Source organism: Crocuta crocuta, unplaced genomic scaffold (assembly GCF_008692635.1).
Source record: "Crocuta crocuta isolate KB4526 unplaced genomic scaffold, BGI_CrCroc_1.0 scaffold217, whole genome shotgun sequence".
Classification (NCBI taxonomy): Eukaryota; Metazoa; Chordata; class Mammalia; order Carnivora; family Hyaenidae; genus Crocuta; species Crocuta crocuta.
The window spans coordinates 7,708,865-7,733,761 of NW_027532208.1; the positions used below are offsets into that span (position 1 = coordinate 7,708,865).

Consider the following 24,897-nt stretch of genomic DNA (forward strand, 5'->3'; position numbering starts at 1 on the left):
AGGGACAGAGGGTGACCATGCTTGTGCCTCCTTCTGACCCCTACAAGGCACTGAAGTGTGTGTTGGTGGTATAAGGCCAAGATTGGAGAAAAGGGTTTTTAGCTATTGGAATTCCGGGTCCTTAGCGAGGATCAGGTGGAACCCCTTCCTAAAAAGACAGAATGATCAAGTGAGGAAGTTGGGGGTCATGAATGAATAGTTACTACCTATAATCCCAGAAGTTCTGGTGCAAAGTTGAGTATCTGGAGAGCCTTCCACCTAAGAAACATTATTTTCTTGTACATTATCATGAGAACTCCTTGGTTGGACTATCTGGAAATTCTACCTCTGGGTCTCAATCCACAAATCCAGGCTGTCCCAGGGGGGCGGAGGGTGCTGCTGCCATAAAGGAGTCAGGATCGCCATCTGAGCAGGGAACAGCACTGACAGTTCAAAATCAGGCAATAAACCCCATCTCAGTGGAATCCTCTAGGCTCAAGGTTCAGCCTATGTAAGTGGTGGAACATTCCTGCAGGTGACTACAGAGGGGATTCCTCAATGTTCTGCCTCTCTGAACCAAAGGAAATTTCCAAATAGAGCTGTATTTGGAAGTATGAAATTAGGCAATTGGGTGGAACATTGCCTGAATATGTCTGGAGACAGATACATTCTGCCTTGACTTCTGGGAGCACCTAGTGAATACTGCCATCCTCATTTCAGCCAATAGTGATGTGGTCAGCTCACCAGAGAAGTCCATGTCTTTGTTAGCAAGCTCCTGGTGAACGTAGTTTCCGGAAAGAGTATTTTGCTTCTCTCTTCCGAGGGTAGAGGAGGGTGAAGCTAACTTATCTCTTCAGTGGGGGCCTGCAAGGTATCCTCTGCTACCACTGTGGAAGTAGATACAGAGCGTAAAGAGAAGGGCTGAAAAAAGGCTCTTCCAATCCTACCAGGCCAGATGAAAGAGCTGAACTGGAAAGTCAGGGACCTCAAGGCAAAGAGCACCTAACTGACTGAGAAGCTGGGGGCAGTGCTGGGCAAAGCATCGCTGCCAGGGCTGGCTGCCAAATGCTGGATGAGGCAGGGCCAGAAGTAGGCAACCAGCTTTAAAATGCCAAAGACAGGAGAGTCATGAGCAGGGGGAGGGGTGGTGGTGGTGGACGAGATGGGGACATGAAGATGACATTGTGATAATAAGCACCCTTGACACATGCACACACTGATGGGTCCCCGGGGCAGAGAAAGCTGAGGTAGAGCTGCAGATAAGGATGTAGTGTTGAAAAATGCACTAATAAAGGCATTTATAGGGCTTTTAAACCTACTCATGATACCATTCAATCCCTTTACAAAAATAACAAAAGTATAAAGAAGATTTCAACTCAATTCTTATCAATTTCTTTTAACGGAGGTTGAGCTCCAAGTTTTGTGGTGCTTTTGGGGTTCTATTTCTTAATTTTATTAATAAAGGAGAGAAGTGTGTATACATCTATTCCAAAGACCTACTGGAGACAGACCATCTGGCAAGGTCACATAATACAGGGGGGGAAACAGGGTTTATAATACATTAGGAGAATCTTCTAAAAGTTATAATTTGTGGAAGGGTGATTCAGGTTGCTAGTGAGATCACAGAAGGGTGAGAAAGGTGCATCACAATCTGATTATGGGCCCCTTTTAAGAAGTATTTCTGGATGGTTCAAGATGGTTCAACTCGGTCTTTCCTGCAGTTGTGCTGGATTTTTTTTTCCTGGTGCGTGACAGTTCTGTTTCCACTTAGTTCCAGGCGGTTGGAGGTGGTGGAATCCCAGGATCTTCAGATTATGTCATTGCTCAGGAAGGATAAGTGTGTGAAGGAAGAAGTCCTTAGCAATCGGGAATGGGCTGTCTTGTTCCTAAGGCTGAACTGTTACAGTGTGTATACGAGGGGGAGGGAGCTTTGTGGAGCGGGAGGTAAAAGCTTGGACATCAGATCTAGGACTTTTGTAAAACAGTCAGTTTTTCCTTATATTTAGACTTTAGAAGAAGATATTCATCTAAGGGAGAAATGAGATACCTAATGTTCACAGCCAGTAAGATCATTGTAGAAACGACTGGAGAAGGGGAAGAAAAAAAGTACATAATTACCTTCGCTCAGAACAAGAACTACCTTCATTGTCATCCTATTCATATAGGTGCTTTATTTTACAGTTATGTTAGAAATAAAGTTTAAAATTATGTTTAAAAAATAGAGAATGGTATAAAGTATATGAAAGGAAAAACAAAATGGTAAAGAGTCAAAGGACAGAAAGTTAAAGGTAAGTAAACACAAGCTTAAGCAACATGCTATAAGTTAAGCAAACCAAAATGAAAGGTAAGTAAAGCTAGCTAAGAGATCATCTTCAAAATGATGACAAAGGAACAAACAGGCAGGGTTGAGACCCAGACCTAAGGGCCATAAGCCTGAAGCCAGGTACACAGCACCCCCGAGTCACACTAAAGAGCCTCACATTCAATTACTCTCTGGATGCCAGGGGTCCCTGAAGGAGGGCCGAGGTCTCCGGCACACTCCCCACAGGATCAGGCTGCATAGCGCATCTGTGTGGTTAGGCCTGGAGGCTGCAAGAGTCTGATTAACTCAGGGTGTCCCGAATCATTCTGCCACACCCCGGGTCCACACCCTGGGTCAGCCACTACTGACCTCCACTCATTGCCCAGGAGCAGGGTCCTTCTCCATCTAGTAGACATGTGCCCCTTACTAAGAAGGGTGGTACACTGGGGACCCCAGCTAATTCCTTAACACTCAGGGACTACTTAAGACCTACACATCCAAGGGGCGCCTGGGTGGCTTAGTCGGTTAAGCGTCCGACTTTCACTTAGGTCATGATCTCACGGTTCGTGGGTTCAAGCCCCGCGTCAGGCTCTGTGCTNAGTCTTTCTAATATTCCTTTTAGAGTATCTGCTTTTCAAATTTCACAGGCTGAAGCAGGGGGAAGCCCTGAGTCTCAGAGGTGGGACACTAAGCTGCCAAACAGAAGGAAGGGCTCTGTTGAATACCTGTGAGGATTTCAGAAAAGGGCCCTGGGTTTGAATCCTGACTTGGCCATTCACTAGCTATCTGAGAAATTTGAGAAAATTACGTCTCTGGGAGCTTCAGCTTCAACTTATTAAGTATTATCAGCATATCATTACTATGTGATTGTGTGCACAGTAATTAGGTCAGGGAATACACCTGGCACAGGTAACGCAGTGTTTTTGTTTAAAAGTCAGAATAACCAGAGATTAAGGAAGCAGTTGGAGGGTGGCATAGCTACCCAACATGTCAGAACTCACCTTTCCATGAAAGTGACTCCATTAAGTGACTCCATGGGGCATCCTGATGAGGATACTCATTAGCCAGGAAGGGGTCAAACTCTGCTTTCAGAGGAAGGGCAACTTCTATCCATTTTCCTCAAGGAAGGGTCTTAACCATTGAGGCTCCCACAAGCTTAGAGCCATTTGTCTCTCCCTTGGAAGAAGTGGTGACATGACAGGAGGGATCTCTTTCAGAACCACCTGACATAGTTGTCAGCCACACAGTAACTGTGCAACGGTGGTATCTTCTTCCCCTGAAGACCTCTCTGCGCAAGAGGGCGGAGCTGTGTGCCCAGGCTGGGTGGGCATGCTCCTACCTGGAACAGAGATGAGGCTACAGTAACCGTAGAAGGGCCATCCCAGGGGCCATCTCCCTCTAACTTCAAGTCAGGGCAGAAGTTCAGGGGCTGGTCTCAGGAAAGCGCTTCTTTTACTTAGCTGAATATCCCAAAATATAACAGGTTTTAAAGCAGCGATCAAGACATATTTGCTTGCACAGTGGGGGGTGGGGGGGGTGGGGCAGAGGAGGGATGAGAGTAAATCTCTAAAAAAGAAAGGCACAGCACCCAGGTTCTAATTCTTTACTTTAATGCCATGTGAGGGTACTGAGGCTCCATGCACCAAAGCGCTCACAGACAGGGAGTGAACCAACATAGGAAATGTTATACCACGTACACAAACCCGACATCGCACGGAAGGGAGACAATGGACCCAGGTGACCCCCCCATACTCCAGAGACAACCTGTTCCTATACCCAATCTTTGTTCCCTCCTCCTCAGCCTCTGCCGACCCACCCTTCTCCCAATTCACATTTGTATACATGTATGTTTCTTCCAGAATTCCAAAAAGTGCCTCTCCCACCCCAGTCCCTCACACTCCCGCTTCTGATGAATAGAAGCCTCCCTCTTTTAAGGATCACAAGGCAGACACTATCTTCATGAAAGAGCCCCAGCAAAATGGTACCCAAGCAAGCTTAATCACTTAGAATCAAATAGGGACAGAAGATATGCAGAAGGATATTTGAAATTCTAACTGGGATCAGTGTGAGTAGTTTTTGTTTTGTTGTTGCTGTCGTTTGTCTTAACCTCTTCAAAATCCAGCTTAGACCAAGAGTGCATGCTGAGGCTCACCCCACTTTGTGGCCTGCAAATGCCATTCTTCCTAGTCTTCCAACAAGTGACTCAGAACAGGAAGATACTGTCACCTGACCAGCCTGAGGCACACAGTTCAGACAGCTCCCAGAATATCCTCAGCCCCAGGAAGAAGGAATAGAAACTTTTCAGAGCTTACAGTTGACTCCTTTCCACGTGATAAGCACTGGACAGCCTTGTGAATTAACCAAGGGTAGAATAAGGGTGGTAGCAAGTCTTCTATTTCTTCTAGTTAGAGTATTACCCAAAGAATTCCCCCTTCTGGGATGGTGTGATGTGTTCCATTGTCGTTTTGTGTCAATCTTTTTTGTTGTCATTAATTAACTTTTTCATTTTTATTGAATATTGTTGTGGCTCCTATTGTACCATACAATCCTGTGTCCTAAAGCTTTCACCTTCCCAACCAGTGAGCATGACACCTGGCAGCAAAGGTGCCCACAAGTCAAACGCCACATAAGCTCCAAAGGCAGGCCCTTTGCTTTGACCCATCAACATTATGCACAAGAATGCTATGAAAATATACCCCCTTCTGATCAGGAAGAAGTGTTCATCCTTTGGGGCCCTCCGTCCTAATCCAATCCTTCTTATGCTTTAAACTTGACCAGTTGGAGATGAGAAAGGATACAACTGGGAGAAGTCTCTTCCTCAGATATGACCTGTATTTGGAAGCCAGTACCACAAACCGCCACAATCAAAAAGCACTTTTCAGCCTGGCGTTGGCTTCTCATCAGAGAATGGCCAAACTGGGCCACTGAAATCTTTTACTTCAAAGAGCTCTAAGCCGGCTGCCAGTATCCCTGCGCTGCCTGGTCTACTGGCCCGGTGCCTTGTCTCCCCCACAACGGCACAGAACACAGCACTGTGAGAACAACCCAGGGGCAGAGCGGATCCAAAGGGGTGTCTCTAGCAAGAGGCACAGGGACAGTGTCCTTATGCAGCATCCCTGTAGCCCCCAGCTTGTCTTCAGGACCTGTTTTTGAGCAAAGCCAATCACTCAATCTTCTGTGTATGGACTTGAAACAACCAAGTACTGTGACGCTCTGTGACAAGGGTGAGAGAGAGAAGCGGCCAAGGCCAGACTCTGGAAAGCACTGGGATTAATCATCTGCTTTCTACTCATACTGCCTTTCTCCTGAGTAGCCTGCCTCAGTGTCTGTCTAAAAATGAATCTATATTAGGCAGTAATACCAACTGAAGCAACTTAAATGAGACACTTCTGTTCGAACGAGACAAGAGGCGTGCTGGTGGGCTAAGTTTCAAGCAGGGACATCAGAAAAGTGTCCAGGACTCCAGAAAAGTGAAGATTCGTCTATGGCTGAGAACAACAGAGAGAATGCATATCTCGGAACCTGAACAACTGACTGTACGTATACTTTCCTCTTAGATCTCATTCTGGTCTGTTCCACCACATAAGAATACAGTATAGGGGCGCCTGGGTGGCTTAGTCGGTTAAGCATCCGACTTTCGCTTAGATCATGATCTCGCGGTTCCTGGGTTCGAGCCCCGCGTCGGGCTCTGTGCTGACTGCCAGCTCGGAGCCTGGAGCCTGTTTCAGAGTCTGTGTCTCCCTCTCTCTCTGACCCTCCCCTGCTCACGCTGTCTCTCTCTCTCTCCTAGAAATAAATAAAAATATTAAAAAAAAAAAAAAGAATACAGTATAAGAGTGCAAAACCAGGCCCTGGAATCCCTGTTCCCACAGAGGGCTAGGAGGTCGCCGCCCTGTCAAGGAGTTCTGCCAAGGTCCAAGGCTTGGCCTTCTATTCCTCAGAAAGATACAGACATCTTTAGCTACCCCTTCCCTATCTCACCAATCTGCTCTTGTAGGACTGAGACCAATGAGGCTTTCCTCACTTGTTTTTTTCCACATAAGAAATTCTCTACAAAACACCCAGGAACAGTCAAGCACAATCCCAGGGAGAAGTCCTTAGTGCAGCTCAGAAATGTTATGTTCCAATTCCTGGTGCTGCATAGCTCTCCCTTTCGGAGATGCATGTCCGCCTCCTGACTGACTGCCCTACTCTGCACGTGGAGCAAGAAGGAAATGCAGTGGGAACAGAACCTTGTGGATGTTTTTCTCCCCCAGAAATGTGGATGGTAAAACATGATGGAGGTTTGCTGCTATCTTCCTACAGCTCCCGGTATAGCTGTGCCTCCCACCCAACCCTTTCTTTGCTTCCTCACAACAGACACTCTCCGAGGAGAACATTAGCAGGATGAAGCAATAGGGTTAAAAAAACAGGGGGTTTCTATCTAAGGAGGTTCACCACAAATTGGATGCTAACACATGAAATGGCAGCCAAAGAGCTATTTTGAGCCTCTAGAAAGGATGTTACATTTCAAAGATAACAGAAGATCTATGCAACTTGCCTGCTTGATTCAGGGAAATCTTCAAAAGGAACCTGTGAAATCTGCATTACAGCCCTGAGAAGATAACCCTTCAAGCAAGGAAGGTTGGTGGAAGGTAGGAGAAGCCAAGGCCCTAAAGCAGGGCTGTAAACATTGTGCTTTTCTAAGGCCAACCTGGTACATGGCTTTGGCAACTATGGTTACATCTCCAAAGGGTGGTGAAGAATCTGTTCCAGGAGGAAGAGTCTTTCCACATCCTAAAACAAAGCACAGAACTATCCCTGGGGGAAGAGGCAGAGAAGATGCTTCTTCTTCAGCCAGGGGCTGTGAGGCGGCTACTTGGGTAAATCCCTCATCGTACTGTGTGTTCACACCTATACTCTAGGCATAAGGAAGGGATGCTTGAACAGGTTTGAGGAAGTGATTATGCCTACGACAGTTTGGTAGCGTGGCTCTAAAAAGGGCAGAGACTCTCTTGTGAGATCAAGAGAGTGACAAAACCTCTCTGGACTTTCCGGTCAAGCCCTAGCAAGCCAGACCCCGTAAGCCTCAGGCAAAGACTGCTGTGCCTTGAGGAAAGGTCAGGTGAATCCAGGCACCAGGTCCTTGTGGGCCACAGGCCCTGAGCCTGACCCCGAGGTACAGCTGGGAGAGCTCCGTCTCCTTGGAGCGGTGCCTCAGGACTTGGTCCTCACCTCAGCAGGTCTGGGGCAGTCAGTATCCCTTCCAGGGATCTTACTCCCAGCGCCACTAAGGGGAGTGGACGCCCTCCCTGACAGGACTCTGTTCCCTGCCCGGGCTACTCACCACCATGTGATCTTGAACTCATAGATGGGGCGCTTGCAGTAGTAGTGGTTGATGAGGTGCTTGTCACACACCCCGATGCACTGATGGTCCACAGTGAGGCCCTGGGCTGAGAGGTCCGTGACCAGGCAGTGCAGTAGGTCATAAACATCAGCCACAGCCTCCCAGGGCCCAAAAGACACATCCACTTCGCAGTGGTGCTCAAACAGCTGCCCATCACTCTCACTCCGCTCAAAGCGCAGGGAGTTGAGAAGCGGACACTCGTAGGGGGTGATGGGCATCTCCTCCTTGAAGACACAGACCTTGAGCTTGGCAAAACGGGCCTTCCGCTGTACTGCACGCAGCCGGGCAATCTCCACAATCCGCTCCAAATGGTCTATGGGGGTGAACACAGCACCCATCACTGGGACAGGGGTCAGGAGGTCGGGGGGGCGGGGGGCAAGGCAGTGTCAGGGGCACGAAGAGAGAGCCCTAGGGAAGGCATGATCCAACAGGGAAGAGGCAGATCCTGGGGAAGGGACTCCGGGCCTATGAAGGGTGCAAACTTAAAACAGGGGGTCATGGATCTCAAAGGCAAAAGGGAAACCAAAAGGATAGAATGAAGACAATCCTTTTGACATGTGATTTGAGGATGTCACAGGCAAAGTAGGCCCCATTCAACCTGAATCTTCCAAGTCTGATTGGGAGGGGAGGGCAGAAAGGGAAGTAGGAATGTCTCCGGTCTTGAGTAATATAGATGCATCTTGGCCCCACCTCTTCTGGTGAAGACCGAGGCACACACGGGTGCCTTGCAACCCCCCTTTCCCACACCTCGAGCACCCTGAGCAGTTGACCCCTCACCTTTGTAATAAGGCATGAGTCCCAGAAATGCCTGGCGCACCTTCTCCCCCTTCAGAGGCTGCATGTTCTCGAGCTGCTCCAGGAGGGGCCCGATGGCATAGTACTGAGCCTCTTTGTACACAGCCCGTACACGCTCCCGGGGTGGCAGGTCCCCCGAGCGCAGGAAATTCAGCACATCTCTGAGCAGGAAGGAAAGAGGGTTGGTGAGAAGGAGCTAAGGGATCTGGGCAGTGCCACAACGTGGTTAGAGCACAGAGTCTGGAACCAGACTACTAGCTGTGTGACCTTGGAGAGGTGAACTTAACCTCTTTGTGCCTTGATTTTCCCATGTGTAAAATGAGGGAAAATTAAAAAACTACCCTGTAATGGTATGAAGGGATTAAATGAGTTAATAAATAAAAATACCTGGCACAAGGGAAGTCCTCAATAAGCATTAGTAGCTGTTATAATCAGCATCATCATTATTACATTTATAATTATCATTAGGTATAGAATATTTATTTTATTAGGTATTGCTATTATTGGGTATATATAGGAATAATGGAAAGATACACATTCTAGGCTCCTTAAGACATATATATTTAAATTGAGGTATAATTAATATGCAACAAATGTACAAATCTTTTTTTTTCAAATGTACAAATCTTAATTGTATAGTTTGATTATAACCACCACCTAGACCAAGATATAGAACATTTCCATCTCCTTAAAGTTTCCCTCTGCCTCTTCTCATTCGATCCCAGAATTCTTCTATCAAAAAAGATTGCTTTGCCTCATCTTGAAATTCATGTAAGTGGAAGCACACAGTAGCTTCGCTCCTGTGCCTAGCTTCTCTCCTTTGACACAATGTTTCTGAGATTCATGCCCTCTATTGTGTGTAACAGTACCTTGTTTCTTTTTATTGCTAAGTAGAGCAGCATTGGTTGGATCTACTATAACTGATTTACCCATTGATGGACAGTTGAGTTATTTCCAGTTTGGGGCTCTTATGAGTAAAGTTGTGACCAACTTTCCTGTATAAGACTTTCTGTGGACACATGCACCAACTTCTCTTGGCTAAATATTAGGAGAATCGTTCAGTCATAAGGTGAAGTACGTGCTTAACAAAATGGTTGTCGCATTTTAGGTTTCCACTAGCAATGTAGAAGCATTCCTCATTTTTGGTATTTCCTTGCCATTCGTCTTATTCTGTAGCTATATGGACAGCAAATGCTACCCTGAACACCTGGAAAAATTGGTTCTTGGAATGAATGAAAATCACATGCTGCATTTTCTTAAAATAAAAATTCAGTTCTTTTAATTCCATCTTCTTCAGATTCTTTGGTGCCAAGAGTAATCAGATCCATCACCAGTTAAGTGTGGGAAGATCTCTTCTGTAAAGAGATGTGAGTAAACCCCAATATCAAGATGTTGCCTCAATAGTTAGTCTATGACCATGATGTGACAGCAGTTAACACTCACTAAGTATTAATCTGGGTCAGCTACTATTCGTGTGTTATCCCATTTAATCCCTTCAATGACATTTAAGTACCATCTTAGGTCCGTTTTTAAATGAAGTGAAAGAGAGGTTAAAGAATACCCGTACTCAAGGAGCCACAGCCAGCAGAGGCCCAGATGCACACGTGGTTGACTCCACACCCACAGGGGTCCAGACTCTAGTCCAAAGTGCTATTCACCCATCACAGTGGGTGATCGCCCCAGGTGGTGACCCAAGGAGCCTCCCGGGTGGGTGCTAGGGACACATGAGCTGCCCCAGCAGAGAAATGCACCTGATCAAATGCCCTCAGGCCCTATTTTATTTTCTCTGATCTTTAAGCAACTTCATCTGCTGATGATGAATCACAGACCATTGGAGTCTAGCAGCCTGAGGATAAATGCCACAATGTCCTGCTTTCTGCCACACCCTGGCCCGGCTCTGACCCTCTCCAGCTATGGCCACCTGGGCATGGGCACATCAGCCTAGCCAAGCCCTGTTCCTCCTCCCCACAACCCCTTCCCAAGTTAGTCCTCCAGGATCTTAAGCAAACCATGGTCTGCTCTGAAAAACATGACCCCGGGGCAAGGCCCAGCTAAGAGCACTGTGGGAGTTGCCAGCTGGGGCCAGCACTTTCCTCCCCCAAACAGCCTGCAAACAAAAATCTTTTTATAGCTCTGCAGAGCGATGTGACACTTTGTTTTCTCAGCATTGGAGGCAGCTGACAGCCCAATGGGGAAACCCAGATGCTTCAAAGCAAATTGCATGACCCGAGGCTCCTTTCTGAGGATAAAAATGACCTTTCTCCCAATCCTACTTGGAGGCCAGCACAGACATGCAGTGGCTGGAGACGTTCTGGCTCCTTAGCTAATTTGCTGAAGGTCAAGAACCATGTCAGTTCTGTAGTCATCTCCAAAGTTAGACTGAAGGGGCAAAGAGCTTCAGCCACATGCTCCGGAAGGACCTGGCCAGGGGTCAGACCAAGGCTCTTTATGTAATGGGCATGGCAGGCCTGTGAGGCAGCTATAATTATTTCTCATTTCACAAGCAAGGAAACTAAAACAAAAAGTCTTTAAATTGTTTACAGGTAAGGTGTCAGAAGCCCTCCCTTGGGAAGGGCCATTTTCTTTTTTGAGATTGTGTCTTTCCGGGTTTTAGTGTTAAAATGACAGTCACAGGTGAAGGTGTTTTTTTCCTAAAGGCTTTTCTTGGAAAAATTAAACGATTGCAGTCATATGTTGGCGCTTCCTTCACCTTTTCTGTTCATTTGTTCTAAACTATCAAAGATAGTCTGAGAACCACTGTCATATACGTCCCTCTCTAAGGGCAATGTGGAGCCCCAGAATATGAATCTGAGGATCTTCCCCATGAAGCTGTCTTGGGGCTCCCCTGCCTATGGGAGGGATCACACCTATTCCACACAGATGACAACTTCCTGGTCTCCAATTTCATCGCATCCAGCCAGTGGGTGTCACCTGGGCTCTCTCTGGCTGTCCGTGTCTCCACCGGGAAAGACACTATGACTATGACTTTTGATCCAATTCAATAAGCATGTTTATTAAATTCTATCAGTACGCTTGCTATTTTCTTTTCTGGGTATTAATGGAAGATACCAAAGCCCCATACCGCAGCCCGGGTCCTACTCACTAGGACCATAAAGTTGGTCATGGAGGGAGAAACATACCCAAAGTGGGTGCCATCCCGGTCAATGAAGTACCGGCCCTCAGCGTCGGTGGGAATGTAATGTCGCCCGCTGAACATGGCCGCCAGCATGGTGTCTTCATAGCGCCGCAGGGTAGACAGGCGTGTGGTGAAGTGAGCCCCTCCAATGTTAAGGGGGACAACCTCAGGAAACTGGAAAGGAACCACCGGCACTTTCAGCCAGGCACTGGAGAATGAGAATGGAGGCTGCTCTGACTGTGCTCTTCTGGGGTCTTACTAGCGCTACCCCATTCAGTCCCCCAAGGCTAAAACCCAGGAGTCTTTCTGAATGCTCTTCTCTCTCCTCTCTTTCCCCACACTCATCAGTTGCCAAGTATTACCCACTCCCCCTCCAACAGCCATTAAATCAGGCCTCCACACCCCAATTCTACTATCACTGCTCTAGAGTTCAAGGCCGTCATTGTCTTCCTTTCCACTTCCTGAATTTATCATTTTTATGCCCTTGCTCATGCTGTCTTCTCTGTCCAGAATGCTCTTTCCATTCTTCCTCTGTCCATCTAGCAAATGCAGGTGCCCCATATGTGGTGTATGTTGTTCACTGCACAAGGACACCGATCTGAGAGTGATCTGCTAGCCCAGCTGTGTGTACTTCCTTTAATACACACCAAGGCACCATATAGGTGAGCAGCATCCACTCATTCTAAAAGTTTCTCTTCAGGGCCTTTGCATGGCTCAGTCAGTTAGGTAGCTGACTTGATTTCAGCTCGGGTCACCATCCCAGGGTTGTGAGATCGAGCTCCAAGCTGGGCTCCATGCTGAGGCTGGAGCTTGCTTAAGATTCTCTCTCTCCCTCTCCCTCTGCCCCTCCCCAAGTTGTGAGCACATGCGTGCACTCTCTCTTTCTTAAAAAAATAGAGTAAAAGCTTCTCTTTAAGTCTCCCAATTCTGTGAGCATTTCTGCTCTGCTATTCCTCACCTGCACCCGAGACAGAGTTAACTGAACAATCCCTCCATCATGCCTTCACCATGGACCACACTCTCCTCTGCCATATGCCTAGCATGGTACATCGGCAGTTATTGTCCTCTGTCGGCCCACCCTTCTAGACCTCAAGCTTCCTGAGGGCAGGGACAGCATCTTGCTCACTAATCATGAGGCCACCCACAGCAGGGCTCACAGATGTCTGTGGAACCATTCCAGGCAACCACTCCTCATTCTTTGTACCTCACCGCTTCTTTCTTAATCTGCAGAGTGACATCAGTCTCCAGTCTAGCTAAGGCTCTGGGGACAAGGGCAAGGGGAGGGACAGGGAATGGTGGTAGAGGTTTGCCAGGAGAGGCTCTAGGTTCTCTCTAAAATACTCAGGACCTTTTTATGGGGGGAGTGGAGGGTGGGAATATCTTTCACTGCTTGTGGTTTTAAAGAAATGAAGCCTGTTCTCTCTTTTAAAAAAAATTTTTTGTAATGTCTTATTTATTTCTGAGAGAGACAGTGTGAGCAGGGGAGGGTCAGAGAGAGAGGGAGATACAGAATCTGAAACAGGCTCCAGGCTCTGAGCTGGCTGTCAGCACAGAGCCCGACGCGAGGCTTCAACCCACGAACCTTGAGATCAGGACCTGAGCCGAAGTCAGATGCTTAACCAGCTGAGCCACCCAGGCGCCCCGAAGCCAGTTCTAATTTTCCCACAAACCTCTAGATTGACTAAAATTTTATACCAGTGCATACTTTTCAATATTACAACATCTCTAAGGCGCCAGTGTATATTTATCTAGATAGTCCTTTCCCCCAGCTTTCCAGGGTTTTCCCCACACATTTTTTCAAGGTATAGGTGACACACAATGTTACATTGGTTTTGCGTGTGTGACACAGTGATTAGACAAGTGTTTACATGGTATGCTTACAAGTATAGCTACCACCTGTCACCACATATTGCTATTATGATTTCACTGACTGTATTCCTTACGTTGTACTTTTTATCCCTGTGACTTATTCATTCCATTACGGGATGCAAATACCTCCCACTCCCCTTCACCCATTTTGCCCATCCCTCCACCCTCCCTGACCTCTGGCAACCACCAGCTTGTTCTCTGTGTTTATGGGTCTGTGTATGCTTTCTTTTTGTTTGTTTGTTTTGGTTTTTAGATTCCACATGTAAGTAAAATAATATCAACTTTTAAATCCTTTGTGAAATAAAGTAGGATACAAATACCTTAAATCAAAGCTCCCCAGAGCCTAGTGCAGTGCCTGGCACTCAATAAAGACCCAAATATGCATTAAATGTATGAGGGAATGAATGAATGAGTGAATGAATGAATGAAACAGAAAGGTTATGTACAGTTCTTCTGTGTGTATGAGCTGTTACTCTTCTGCAACCAAAGGGTAGCAAATGCCTTCTACTTACTCTATAGCTCCAAGAAAACTATTTTATGTGCAGAGCAAGGACTCAAATATTATTTTAGGATAAGAATACTTTACATTTCTGGAGCTCTGTACACCTTTTCCAAGGATATCTCATCCCAATCCAAGTGTTTGCTCCACAGTAGAGCTGAAAAGACTGAGGCACAGAGGAAAAAGCAACCAAAAACAGCTTGGGATCTCACATGGAACCATGTATCTGTGGGAGCCCGCCTAGGTCTCTGCGTCTTGCGCCCTTGCTCTCCAATGCCATTGTTGCTCCCACGGCAGTGCATGGAGAGTAAGCACCACAGTGTTCCTAATGGCTTTCTCCCTCCCCCCCCCCCGACCCCCACCGGACTGCAAAGAGTACTTCTAGAGTTTTGCTCATGGTTATAAGTGTTTCATGATGTCGAGAGGGCACAGGCTTCTAATCTCAGCCCAGCCCTGCCCCTCAGGAGCTGTCCATTCTCCTAGGACTCCCCCAGCATCAGGGGCTCCCACACCCAGCACTACCTCACCTCCTACCTCCTAGTCTCCCTCTTCGGCGCCCACCAGCGCCCCACCTTCCTTCCCCTTTTCCCTTCTCGAGGGACATTTCAGTTCTAAATGTGATACTGTCACACACATCAAGGCCAGTGGGCGCATCACAGCACAGGAGGCAGTGACGGAAAGCCATGGAGCTGTCAGGTGAGTCTGGACACATCTATTCATTAGCCTGCTTCTTATCTGCACAGTCCCTTACCCGACTTTCTGGGCACCTGGAGGTTGGGTGTGGCCAACCAGAGACACAATCCAAAGTCCTCTTCGATTTTCTAGAAGACACTCGCATCTCTGGGGGCTCCGAGGTCCCCTTCCCACAGACTACCCTCCCTCTTCCAGTTGATAAGGATGGGACATAGGGGTGGGAGTAAACCAACGTTGCAGTCAGAGAACACTGAAAGAGGGGGGCGTGGGATGGGGGGGGATCAGGTGCCCCCCGGGACGGGAAGACACACCTGTGCGATTTACTGGAGGGTGAGTGGGCTGGAGAGCTCGGTCCTCTGGTGGGTCCCTCAGCCCGACCCCTGAGCCCAGCCTCGGCGCTGCTCACACCCCAAGGTCAGCTCGGCGCTGCTCACACCCCAAGGTCAGCTCTGCTGGGCACCTGCTCCTCCCTCTGCGCCCCTTCCCACGCCCCACCCCCCGGGTACCTCCTGGGGCAGCAGGGGCAGCGCGTGCCCCGCCTGCGTGGCTGTCGGGGTGGCCGGCTCCAGAAAGTCGTCTTCGGCGTCGGAGCTGGACATGGCACCGTCTGGGCGACGGCTGTCTGGCTCCCGCCCCGTGACTACCACCATCCCTCTGGCTCTGGACAGTGGGCGCGGCTTCGGGCGGGCGGGCGGCGGCAGCCCGGGGCACTAGCGCCGAGCAGCGCCTGGCATGACGCGGCGCGGCCGACGGGCGGGCCCCGGGGACGGAGAGCGCAGCGCGCGAGTGCCGGAGGGCGGCCACTCCCTCAGCGACAATCGGGCCACAGACCACCGCGCGGACCGCAGGGCCACCGGCCTGACCCGGCCGCCTCCCGCTATTGGCCGAGGCTCCTCTTGCTCCGCCCCTGATTGGCAGGAGGCTTGTCCAGTCCAAGAGCAGGCAACGCGTTCGGCCTGCGCCCGAGTGGCCACTGGGAGCCGGACCTGCTTGCCTGCCCTGCTCTGATTGGTCCTCAGGCCAGCGGGCGCGCCCCTTCCTCCCGCTCTCCGCCGGGCGCGCAGGGCGGCGCGCGCGACCGCCACCTCTACGCGGACCCTCCTCGTTGGCTCGCTGGGTGGCTCCCTCATTGGAGTCGACGCCTAGTAACTGGAGAGGAGGCAGGGCTCACGAGCTAGTCGTTCTGTCTTCAGAGCAGTGGGTTCTGTGTCTCCTCGAGCGTCGAAGGCTAGGGAAATCCGGGGGGACCAGGTCACCTTAGTGGAGGTGGCAGGAGGACATCTGCGGATGCGCAGGATGTGGCGGGAGGACGGCTGAGGGCTCTGAGGTTGTGAGAGGAGGAGGGGCAGCCCTGCGGTTGGGGCCGACCCTCCGCAGGCCGCAGGGGCGAAACCTGGGTTTCCGGTTGTTCCTGATGGACTCAAACGGGAATCTGAAAAAAACAAGAAACCTCAAAATAAGAGCAACTGAGTTCAGGTAAAAATGACCGTGACGGTCCATCCTCTACGTGGCAGTTCCTCCGCGGGTGGAGGCAGGCCCTACCCAAAGCAGCTGACATACTGTCTGCAGCCTCAGATGCTGTGTCCCCCAGGAGCGGCTGGGTCAGCTCGGGGACACTCCTAGGCATCACGCTCTGAGCAGTTTCAAACCATTTTTATACCCAGTTCCTTATCTCATCCCACAGTTGTGACCGAAAAGTAAATTGAGACCTAGAAGACTGGAACGGCTTCAGAGAGGTCGGCAGTGAGCTTGAGGCCCAGCACCTCCTCTGTCGGACCAGTCACACACTCCCAGGTGGAGAAGGGTTTTCTCCCTTCAGTTGCATCAAAATCACTGGAGGGGGGGGAACCTTGTTAATATACAGATTCCCAGGCCTGCCTCCAGGGAACCCGACTTGGTCTGTGCGGAGTGAAGCCCTTAACATGCCCACTCCTAACAAACTCCCAGGTTATCCTGATGCCGCAGGTGCATGGACCACACTAGGAGTCGCACGGCCCTAAAGAGGGGGTCCCTTGAGGCTTTCTCTTATCTATCACGAGTGCTCTAGCCCTTCTCAACCACACACACACACACACACACGTGTAACAAAATTTCCTCGTCTGTCCTATGCCAATTAGGATGTTTTCAGCTGTAACAGAAACTGCAACCAAAATTGGCTTACATGAGGGTTTTATTATCTTACCCAACAAGAAGTCCGAGCAGATCCTGGGCTGATTCACTCCACACGGAGTTACCAGGACCAGCTTCCTTCCATTTCTCCACCCTCCCAGACGGCCTCTCCTCCCCCCTAGGAATCCATGGGAGAAAACCACAGAACTAAGGGCGATCGGGGAGATAGTTATTCCAACTCCCTGAGGAAAGGCTGTAGAAAGAAAACGAGAAGGGGGCCCCAGAGGCTCAGGAGGGAGGGAAAGCCATGTGTAACCAGTTTTACATTGCATTCTGAACGTGTTGGAGTCTTCATTTCCCATTTCTGCCGAGGCCTTCCTTTAGGAATACAGTTTCACAGCCATTTCTGTTTACACAGTGGAGGGAGGGGGGAGATAGAAGGTCAGCAGCCTGGAATGAGGACTTGCTGAATGGGTAGGAAGGGGTTGGAACAGGCGTTCTGGGAAAGCAGGGCAGTTTGCTGGCAGCAGCTACCTCCGCCCAACAGCTCTCATGAAGGCTGCAGGGAAGGGCCAGTGAGCCTTTGAGAGAAGGATGGGAGGAGCGGTACATACTCATGCAGAGGTGAGGGCTGCTCTCAGAACACGGGCTCTGGTTTCACTTCTCCAAGAGTAAACCAAGCAAACAGGCCTGCGATCCTGAGATTAGTCAGTGGATTCTATTCTCCATGTCTCCCTAGTGAAAAGAACTTCTAAATGCTGGCAAGTCTCCAGGGTACTGATTCAGCTACTGAATTTTCTCTCCTGATTCTAATTTACTGGGTACATAATTTAACAACCAGAAAGGAAATGAAAACAGAAACAAAAGCATCCATCTTCTTTTCCACATTACCTTTTTAGCTTTAATTTTGGTTTAAATATTTTAGACATGTAAACAATTATAGACAATACTTAGCTCCCTGCTCATGAAATGCAATATCTGGATGTCCCTAAGGGTGCCTCAAATTTACCATGTTCAAGACCTAACTCAGCATCTTCCTACCAAGTGTTTCCATCCTTCCTTATTTCCCCCAATTCTCTCTACTCCTTATTTTTTAAAAATGTTTATTTTTTTGAGAGAGAGAGAGAGAGTGAGCAGAGGAGGGACAGGGAGGGGGTTGGGGGGGGGAGAGAGAGAGGGAGAATCCCAAGCAGGCTCTGCAGCTGTCAGCGCAGAGTTGATGTGGGGCTTGAACCTATGAACTATGAGATCATGACCTGAGCTGAAACCAAGAGTTGGACATTCAACAAACTGAGCCTCCCAGATGCCCCACAACTCCTGTTTCTTATCCACTGGCACAAAGGGAGAAACATCATGACCGAGAGGATGAAGTTGGACGGTTGGCCTTCCCTTGCTCTCCTGGCCTTGAGAAGGAGGTTGTTTGCCAACAGCTTCCCAAGGCACAAAAGCTTTGCTAATGGCCCACTTGCTCTCAACCCAGCTCAGCTCTCCCCAAGCCTCTGATGCACCCCATTCATGAACCCCTGCCATTTCTTAGCCTGGACTTCTCTTCCTCTCATCCGCTTGGTAAATGTGGCTGATGTTCAGATTGTCTCCCTCACCTCTTTTCTGATCCCTCTTAAGTGTGACTCACTGAATGCTAGAAGCTTAAAATCTAAAAGCTACTTTCCCCAGAGTACCTTGTATCCTGGATTCCACGAATGACCTAACTTTCGCCAAGCAGATCACAGCACTTGAGGCTTGGAGGTGGAAAAGTGAACACTGGGTCGGAGGCCATGATTCTTGCTCTTTCGGGAGGCATGCTTGAATGCGGAAGCGTTTAAAACTTTTCCTTTTTGCTGTGGCTGTAGCAGACTTCCTGGTATCTACCTTCCTGATGTCAAAAAGCAGGATGGGGGCGTCCATTTTGTTGTCTTACTGCTCCCTGTAATATCGGCCAAGTCCAGTAGAATGCATGGCGCATAGTAGGAACTTAGTACTGAAAGGAATCTGAGCTATGATCACATTCAAATTATTACCTCTCCACATATTTTTTCCTCTTGTATTTTATTGGCATTAGTAGTATACAGGGGCATGAATTGCCATTATTAATATCAAAGAGGTGGGGAATTCCAGAATGCCATCACTCTTGACTAGTGGGAAGGAGCTCCCCTCATGTTGTGAGAAGGCCTAGGAGTCTTATCCAGAGTGAACATTAAGGGAATGCTCTTTGGTTTGGGGTGCATACTGGTAACCATGGACATCTTCACTGCAAGAGGACATGGGCCCTGAAATGCTCTCACCCCAAGCTCTTTACATGTAGGCTTTTGATGAATTTTATCTTATATTTTCACTCATTACTTAATTATAAAAAAATAACATGTGAAACACACAATAATAACATCTAGAATTCCATGGTGTTTTATGAATGTGGTTTGAGGGCCCAGCGTTGTCCTACCTACTATTGCATATTACTTGTCACCCCTTATGTCTCTAAATGAGGCTGGTTCCAGGCACCTCTGGGAGCACTGTGGTCAAATCCCATGGATGGGTGAGTATTTTGGAGCCACATTCCGAATTCTGTCTCCCACCTCATGCCTAGTTTGTGTGGCATTGTCTTTTTTTTTTTTTCTTTTCATGCTCATTTATTTTGAGGTGGGGGGACAGTTGGGAGGGGCACAGAGAGAGAGGGAGACAGAATCCACATTCAGGGCAGAGCCCGAATTGGGGCTTGATCTCATGAAGCCTGAGATCATGACCTGAGCTGAAACCAGAGTCGGAATGCTTAATCGACTGAGCCACCAGGTACCCCTGTGTGGCATTTTCATTGGTCTATCATTTTAGGCTTAAGCACTTCTCAGCTTTAATATGCTACCTCAACATGATTCCACCAAATGGAAAAAGAATTTAGCTGGAAATATAATCCCCTGCGCCCTGAGAAAATGCACCCTGTTTCCAAATGTGCCCTTCTCTTGGGGCCTTTCCACCACCATTCCACAGTCTTTGTCTTCCTAGGCATCCCCACCCACTCAGAGATGTTGTGGGATTTGACGCTGGGAAGGGCCTGTTTCTCTGAGGCAGAAAAAGAGTATTCGGGGAAAACAACTTGCCATTTGGGGACTTTTTAGCTCTGATAATTATTCTGACATTTGTTTGGAATTGCCAGCTGACAGTCCTTTTGGTTGGCTAGAGGCATTAAGGTGTAGTGAAATATTTAAATATCCTGAGGCAGGATAGGATTGAAATAATGTGTAGAGCAGGGGCTTGCATACTTGCCCTGTAAAGGGACAGGTAGGAAATATTTTCAGCTTAGTAGGCCATATAGTCTGTCTTTACTCTACCTGCAGCTGTACAAACAGCCACAGATAAGACATATATGGTGGAAGTAGCCAGATTTGGCTCACTGGCTGTAGTTTGCCAAACCCCATATAAAAGAAATAAATCCATCCTAGTTACACTGTGATCTTCTCAAATGTGCTCCATCTGTATGTCCTAAAAGCTCACTTCTGCTTCATTTCTGCTTCAACTCTCAGAGGTTCATTTGTGAAGAACAGTCGATAGCCAAGTGTTCAGAGTATTAAGATTACTAACTTTTCATGAGAAGAATTGGATAAATAATGAGACTTACTAGAAAAGAAACTGAAAATCAATGTGAAGTCTAACTAGATGTGTAGCTTTGGGTAAGTCATCGCACTACTCGAGACTCCAGTTTTTTTTTTTTTTATCTGTAGGGTTATGGAGTTCTATCTCTTGATTTCTTTTTTAAACAGTGTTTTTTGGGGTCCCCTTATGATGGCAGTGGCATGAGAGCAGAGTGGGATCTGCGGCAGCCAGAGTCACCACAGGACAGGCGCTTAGAAAGTTTCTTCCCCTCTTTGAGTTTTAGTTGGAAGGAATGCAGCCAAAACTGTAACCAAAAGGAGACATTATGCTTCCAGAAAAATCTCAAGGAACGATACCGCAGGAAACAGTAGTGGCTGTTGGATAGGCTCTAAAGGGAAGGGTGGACAGATTCAACCAGTTAGCTTGAAACTTGGAGATAAAGTTCTTCTCCCAGAATATGGAAGTAGTTCTGGACCACAAGGATGATTTCTGATTTAGAGATGGTGACCTTCCTGAAAAGTAGGTAGACTGAAATAAATCACCAGTGACACGGCATCACACAAAGCTGCTCATTCCACTGAAGTTCTGACATCTTTCCGGTAAATGATCTCCATATCTCTTTTATAAGAAGCTAATGGGGGCGCCTGGGTGGCTCAGTCAGTTGAGTGTCCGATTTTGGCTCAGGTCATGATCTCATGGTTCGTGGGTTCTGAGCCCTGCGTCAGAGCCTGGAGCCTGTTTCAGATTCTGTATCTCCCTCTCTCTCTGACCCTCCCCTGCTCACGCTGTGTCTCTCTCTCTCAGAAATAAAGATATTAAAAAAGCTTTTTTAAATAAAAAAAAGCTAATGATATCTAAGAACATAGTAATAAATAATTCATTATTGTTTTTATTTTACAAAAATAATCCATATTGATTGTAGCATGTTTAGAAGAGAGTTAAGAAGAAGAAAACAAGAGTCCCCACAATTCCACCACCAAGAAAGAACACTGAGAACACTGAACATTTGTTCAGTAATTCATTTAACCCATATCCCCTCTTGCTAGATTGCTTCAACTTTTTTGTTTTCACAAACTACGTTGCAGTGAACAGTTTTGTAGAGAAAGCTTTGCACACATGCATGGCATACGTTTTCCTTGGTCTTTTTAACTTGAAAACTTTTTTGAATGTTCAGCAGTCATTCCATGTTTGGCCAATAGAGGGCATGTTAGGCTTTCTCAGGGTAAGTCCTTAAAGCCATTTCTACAATATGGAAGAACAAAAATAGTGAGTGGTTTTATTGTGAAAATGATTCAATTTTGGATCTTTGGAAATAATAAACCCCAAAGGAAGAATCAAAGTCATTTATTTTTATCTCTAACAAAACTACTTTCTCTCTCTCAGATACCTACCCAATATTCAAACAATGAACTGCTTTGTTAGGATTTAAACCCAAAATGAATAAAATTACCTCTTTTGCCCAATTCAGAATAATTAAGGAAGGAGTGCTCTGCTTTACACAAAGACTTAAAGTCCCTGCAGAAGACTGCAGTGTTCTGACAAATAAGCAGGAAAGGGAACTCAGTGCTGAAAATACTGACCTTGCCAGAGAAAAGCCCAGACAGCCCCAGGATCTATAGTTCCTTTAGAAATACAAATCTGGGGGTAACACCGAGTGGTGTCTTTCCTAGACCAACATTTATCTATCATCTACTAGCCAGGTTTTGGTAGGCGATACTGTATACATTTTGTTAGAACCTGAAATAATTGCTTTATTTGCATTTTTCTTGCTTTTTACCAAGACCATAAACTCCCAAGGGCAGTAATCTGCCTATACTTCCTGGCACACTACCCAATTATACCTAGCAAATTACTAAGTACAAGGGAGGTCCTTGAACAGTTGCAGCTCAATGCTAATGGCAAGTTTCTATTCTAGTATAAAGATGATTACTGAGATGCATAGTAGTGGTTGGGGTGTGGACTCTGGAGCCAGGTTGGCTATGTTTGTATCCTGTCACTGGCTGTACTAGGTACTTTCACCCCACACCCACATCCCCCTGAGCCAATGTTTGTAAAATGTAGGTAGTAATAGTACCTATCCTCAGATGGTAATTATGAAAATTAAAGGAGTTTAAACATGTGAAATGGTTAGCATTGGGCCTGGACCACGCCAACCTCTTAGTATTACTAGACTGATTATTTAAGTGATTACTAAGGTTTTCTTCACCCTCTTCTTTAAATTCTATGATTCTTCATGGCCGATGCTCTCTCCAAGCTCCTCCTGTGGCCACTGAGGACACCAGCCTCTCTCTGGCTCTCCAGGTTCACTTGCTGTCTGTGGCCAATGGCTATGCTGCCTCCAGGAAGCTCTCTGACAGTCATAGGCCACATGTCTACCTGGTCCTTTACTGTTATCTCTTTTCAAATTTTACTCCAGCCAGCTTTCATTTGCTCAACAGGAGTTCCATTCGATTTCACCAAATCACATTTCACAGTCATCTTCATAGATGTGATCCTAAGAGGTCTTATGAAACAGAAATGCTTTTCTTCATAGGGCTCAAAAGAAATGTGCTCGGGCCAGAAAGAAAGCAAGCTTTGTGAAAGAAGGAACATCCACAGGGATGGAAATAGCACAGCATCTGTTTCTTCAGGCCAGTGTGCCGGGCTTGCCTCTTTCCCGAGTCAGCTATTTTGTGCAGTGGGTTCTCTGCCCTCGCCCTGTTCCAACATACTCCCATGTGTAACAGGGGAGTTTCCAGGGGAGGGCCGGTGTGGGGAATAAAAATCGTGAATAATGTCCCCTTTGGGGCAAGTACTGGAGTCAGGTTGGGTTATAGTTTAAAAATGTCCTCCTCTCCCACTTTGATAGGCTCTAGAGGAGTATGTGACCCCCTCCCTACAAAGGTAATGACATAAGACAGGAAATAAGCAAAAAAAAAAAAAAAATTATGTTAAGCCGAGGCTGACTTTATTACTATTTGGAGGTTGGAGCAGTTGAGTAATGAGAAATGGCACTGAAGACAGCTGAGCCCTTAATGAGGCTGGGATTTTCCAGGGAGAGGGGAGAGGGTTTCCAGGCATCTGGAAGAAGCAGAAAGTGAAGGAGTGTAAGGAGACAGAGAAAGGCAGGAGGCGAACTATCCACAAGAAAGTAGTGAGGCCACGCAGTGGAGGCAGAACAGCTTAGATGTAATGTGTTAGGCATAAGAGATTCAAAGAAGGTTTTTGAACAAAGGAGTGTCTGAAGGCCTGCTGCTGAGCAAAGCATTGGTGGGTGTGGTAGCAGTATTCACTTCAACGGAAGGGGACAGGCCTGAGGGGAGTGGCCTGGAAAGAAGGATGTTCAGGTCAGGCTTGGGCTGAGGTGCCAGGTCAATCCTGTGGCACTGGCTGAGGGGCCTTGTCTGGGGGGCACCACATGGCTGAGCCTGTTTTCTCATGTGTAAAATAATATGCCAGAGGTTTCTGGGAGAATTAATCATTTACAAATATTTTCCTGGGTTGCTAGGATGTGCCAGGCACTTTGCTGGGTGTCAGAGATACAAAAATGGACAAGAAAAGACATAGTCTCTGTCTTCCAGAAACTTACCATCGAGGATAGGAGATTGATAATAATAATTAAAAACAGTCAACAGATTAAAAACTGCAAATTCTGATAAGGTGATAGTAAGAACAAGAGAGTCAAGAAGGGCATCTACTTTTTAGTTCAAGGGGTCGGGAAAAGTCTCTCTGAGGAAATGCATTTATTGAGACCAGAGACTTGAGAAGGAGGCTATCAGGCATAGAGCAAAGGGAAGAGCATTCCAGAGAGAGGAATAATATGTGCAGAGGCAGGAAAACCTTGGTGTGTTTCTGTGAGACTCAAAGAACCCTAGAGCACAAGGAGAGAGGCAGGGGAGGGGGGGGGGGGGGNGGGCAGTGGCTGGAACTGGCAGGAACGTGGGTTCTTTTGAAATGAGAGGGTAAGTGAGGAGGGTCCTATCTATATGCGTATTGTCAGACCATCACTCTGCTATGTGCTACACAGAATTTGAGGGGGGCGAGAAGAGGAATGGGGTTACTGTTGAGGAGGCTCTCTACTGCAACAGTCTGGGTGACAGATGGTGCCGTCTTAGATTAGGGTGGGAGCAGCAGAGCTGAAGGGAAGTAGAAGGATTCAAGAAATATTTTGAAGTTAGAATCAAAGATCTTGTATGTGGGGGGACAGAAGGAAGGAGAAGACTCTTAGGTCTCTGGCTTGAGTGACTATGTAGAGAATATTACTTACTGATAGATAAGACTGGAGGATGCAGAATTTTCGGATGAGGGAATCAGAAAACATGTAAAACACCTTTGTTCAGTGCCTCACACATAGAAGACACTCAATAAATAGAAATTACTACTATTATCTGATCATTCTGTATTGTATAACAATGGCTGCTAGAAAACAGCTGGTAACAGTAACTTCTCTGTCCTTAAATATAGTATGTAGCCATAGAAATAGAACAGGATGTTAAGACAAATGATAGTGAGTCTTTATGAAATTACAGCAAAATCTTCATTAAGATTTTATGATACATGTCAATTAA

At 47.3% G+C, this 24,897-nt stretch overlaps 1 protein-coding gene across 4 annotated transcripts; it reads right to left on the reverse strand.

Annotated features, from left to right (window-relative positions):
• Positions 1–1,406: 1,406 nt before the first annotated feature.
• On the reverse strand, positions 1,407–15,526 carry KCTD7 (potassium channel tetramerization domain containing 7). Of its 4 annotated transcripts, XR_013338474.1 has the most exons (6): positions 15,166–15,524; positions 11,603–11,772; positions 8,445–8,623; positions 7,608–7,980; positions 3,283–3,620; positions 1,407–2,063 (listed from the first exon to the last, which is right to left on the reverse strand). XR_013338474.1 is itself a non-coding variant. In XM_077777854.1 (5 exons), exons 1-5 carry the CDS (start codon positions 15,307–15,309, stop codon positions 2,027–2,029), a joined length of 903 nt encoding a protein of 300 aa, XP_077633980.1. In that variant the 5' UTR covers positions 15,310–15,526; the 3' UTR covers positions 1,407–2,026. The 4 variants fall into 4 exon arrangements, 3 of the variants coding, with proteins under 3 accessions (XP_077633980.1, XP_077633981.1, XP_077633979.1); XM_077777854.1 differs by lacking the exon at positions 3,283–3,620 and having other exon boundaries at positions 15,166–15,526; XM_077777855.1 differs by lacking the exon at positions 1,407–2,063 and having other exon boundaries at positions 2,915–3,620.
• Positions 15,527–24,897: the final 9,371 nt, after the last annotated feature.

What these genes read in the sequence shown, in the direction of transcription:
- KCTD7 (XM_077777853.1), bottom strand. Translation starts at nt 15,309, where the DNA reads ATGGTGGTAGTCACGGGGCGGGAGCCAGACAGCCGTCGCCCAGACGGT. An exon ending in TGCCCCTGCTGCCCCAGGAG is followed by an intron (nt 11,773 to 15,165) that starts GTACCCGGGGGG and finishes GTTCCTTTCCAG; the next exon opens with TTTCCTGAGGTTGTCCCCCT. An exon ending in CGGGATGGCACCCACTTTGG is followed by an intron (nt 8,624 to 11,602) that starts GTATGTTTCTCC and finishes CTTCCTGCTCAG; the next exon opens with AGATGTGCTGAATTTCCTGC.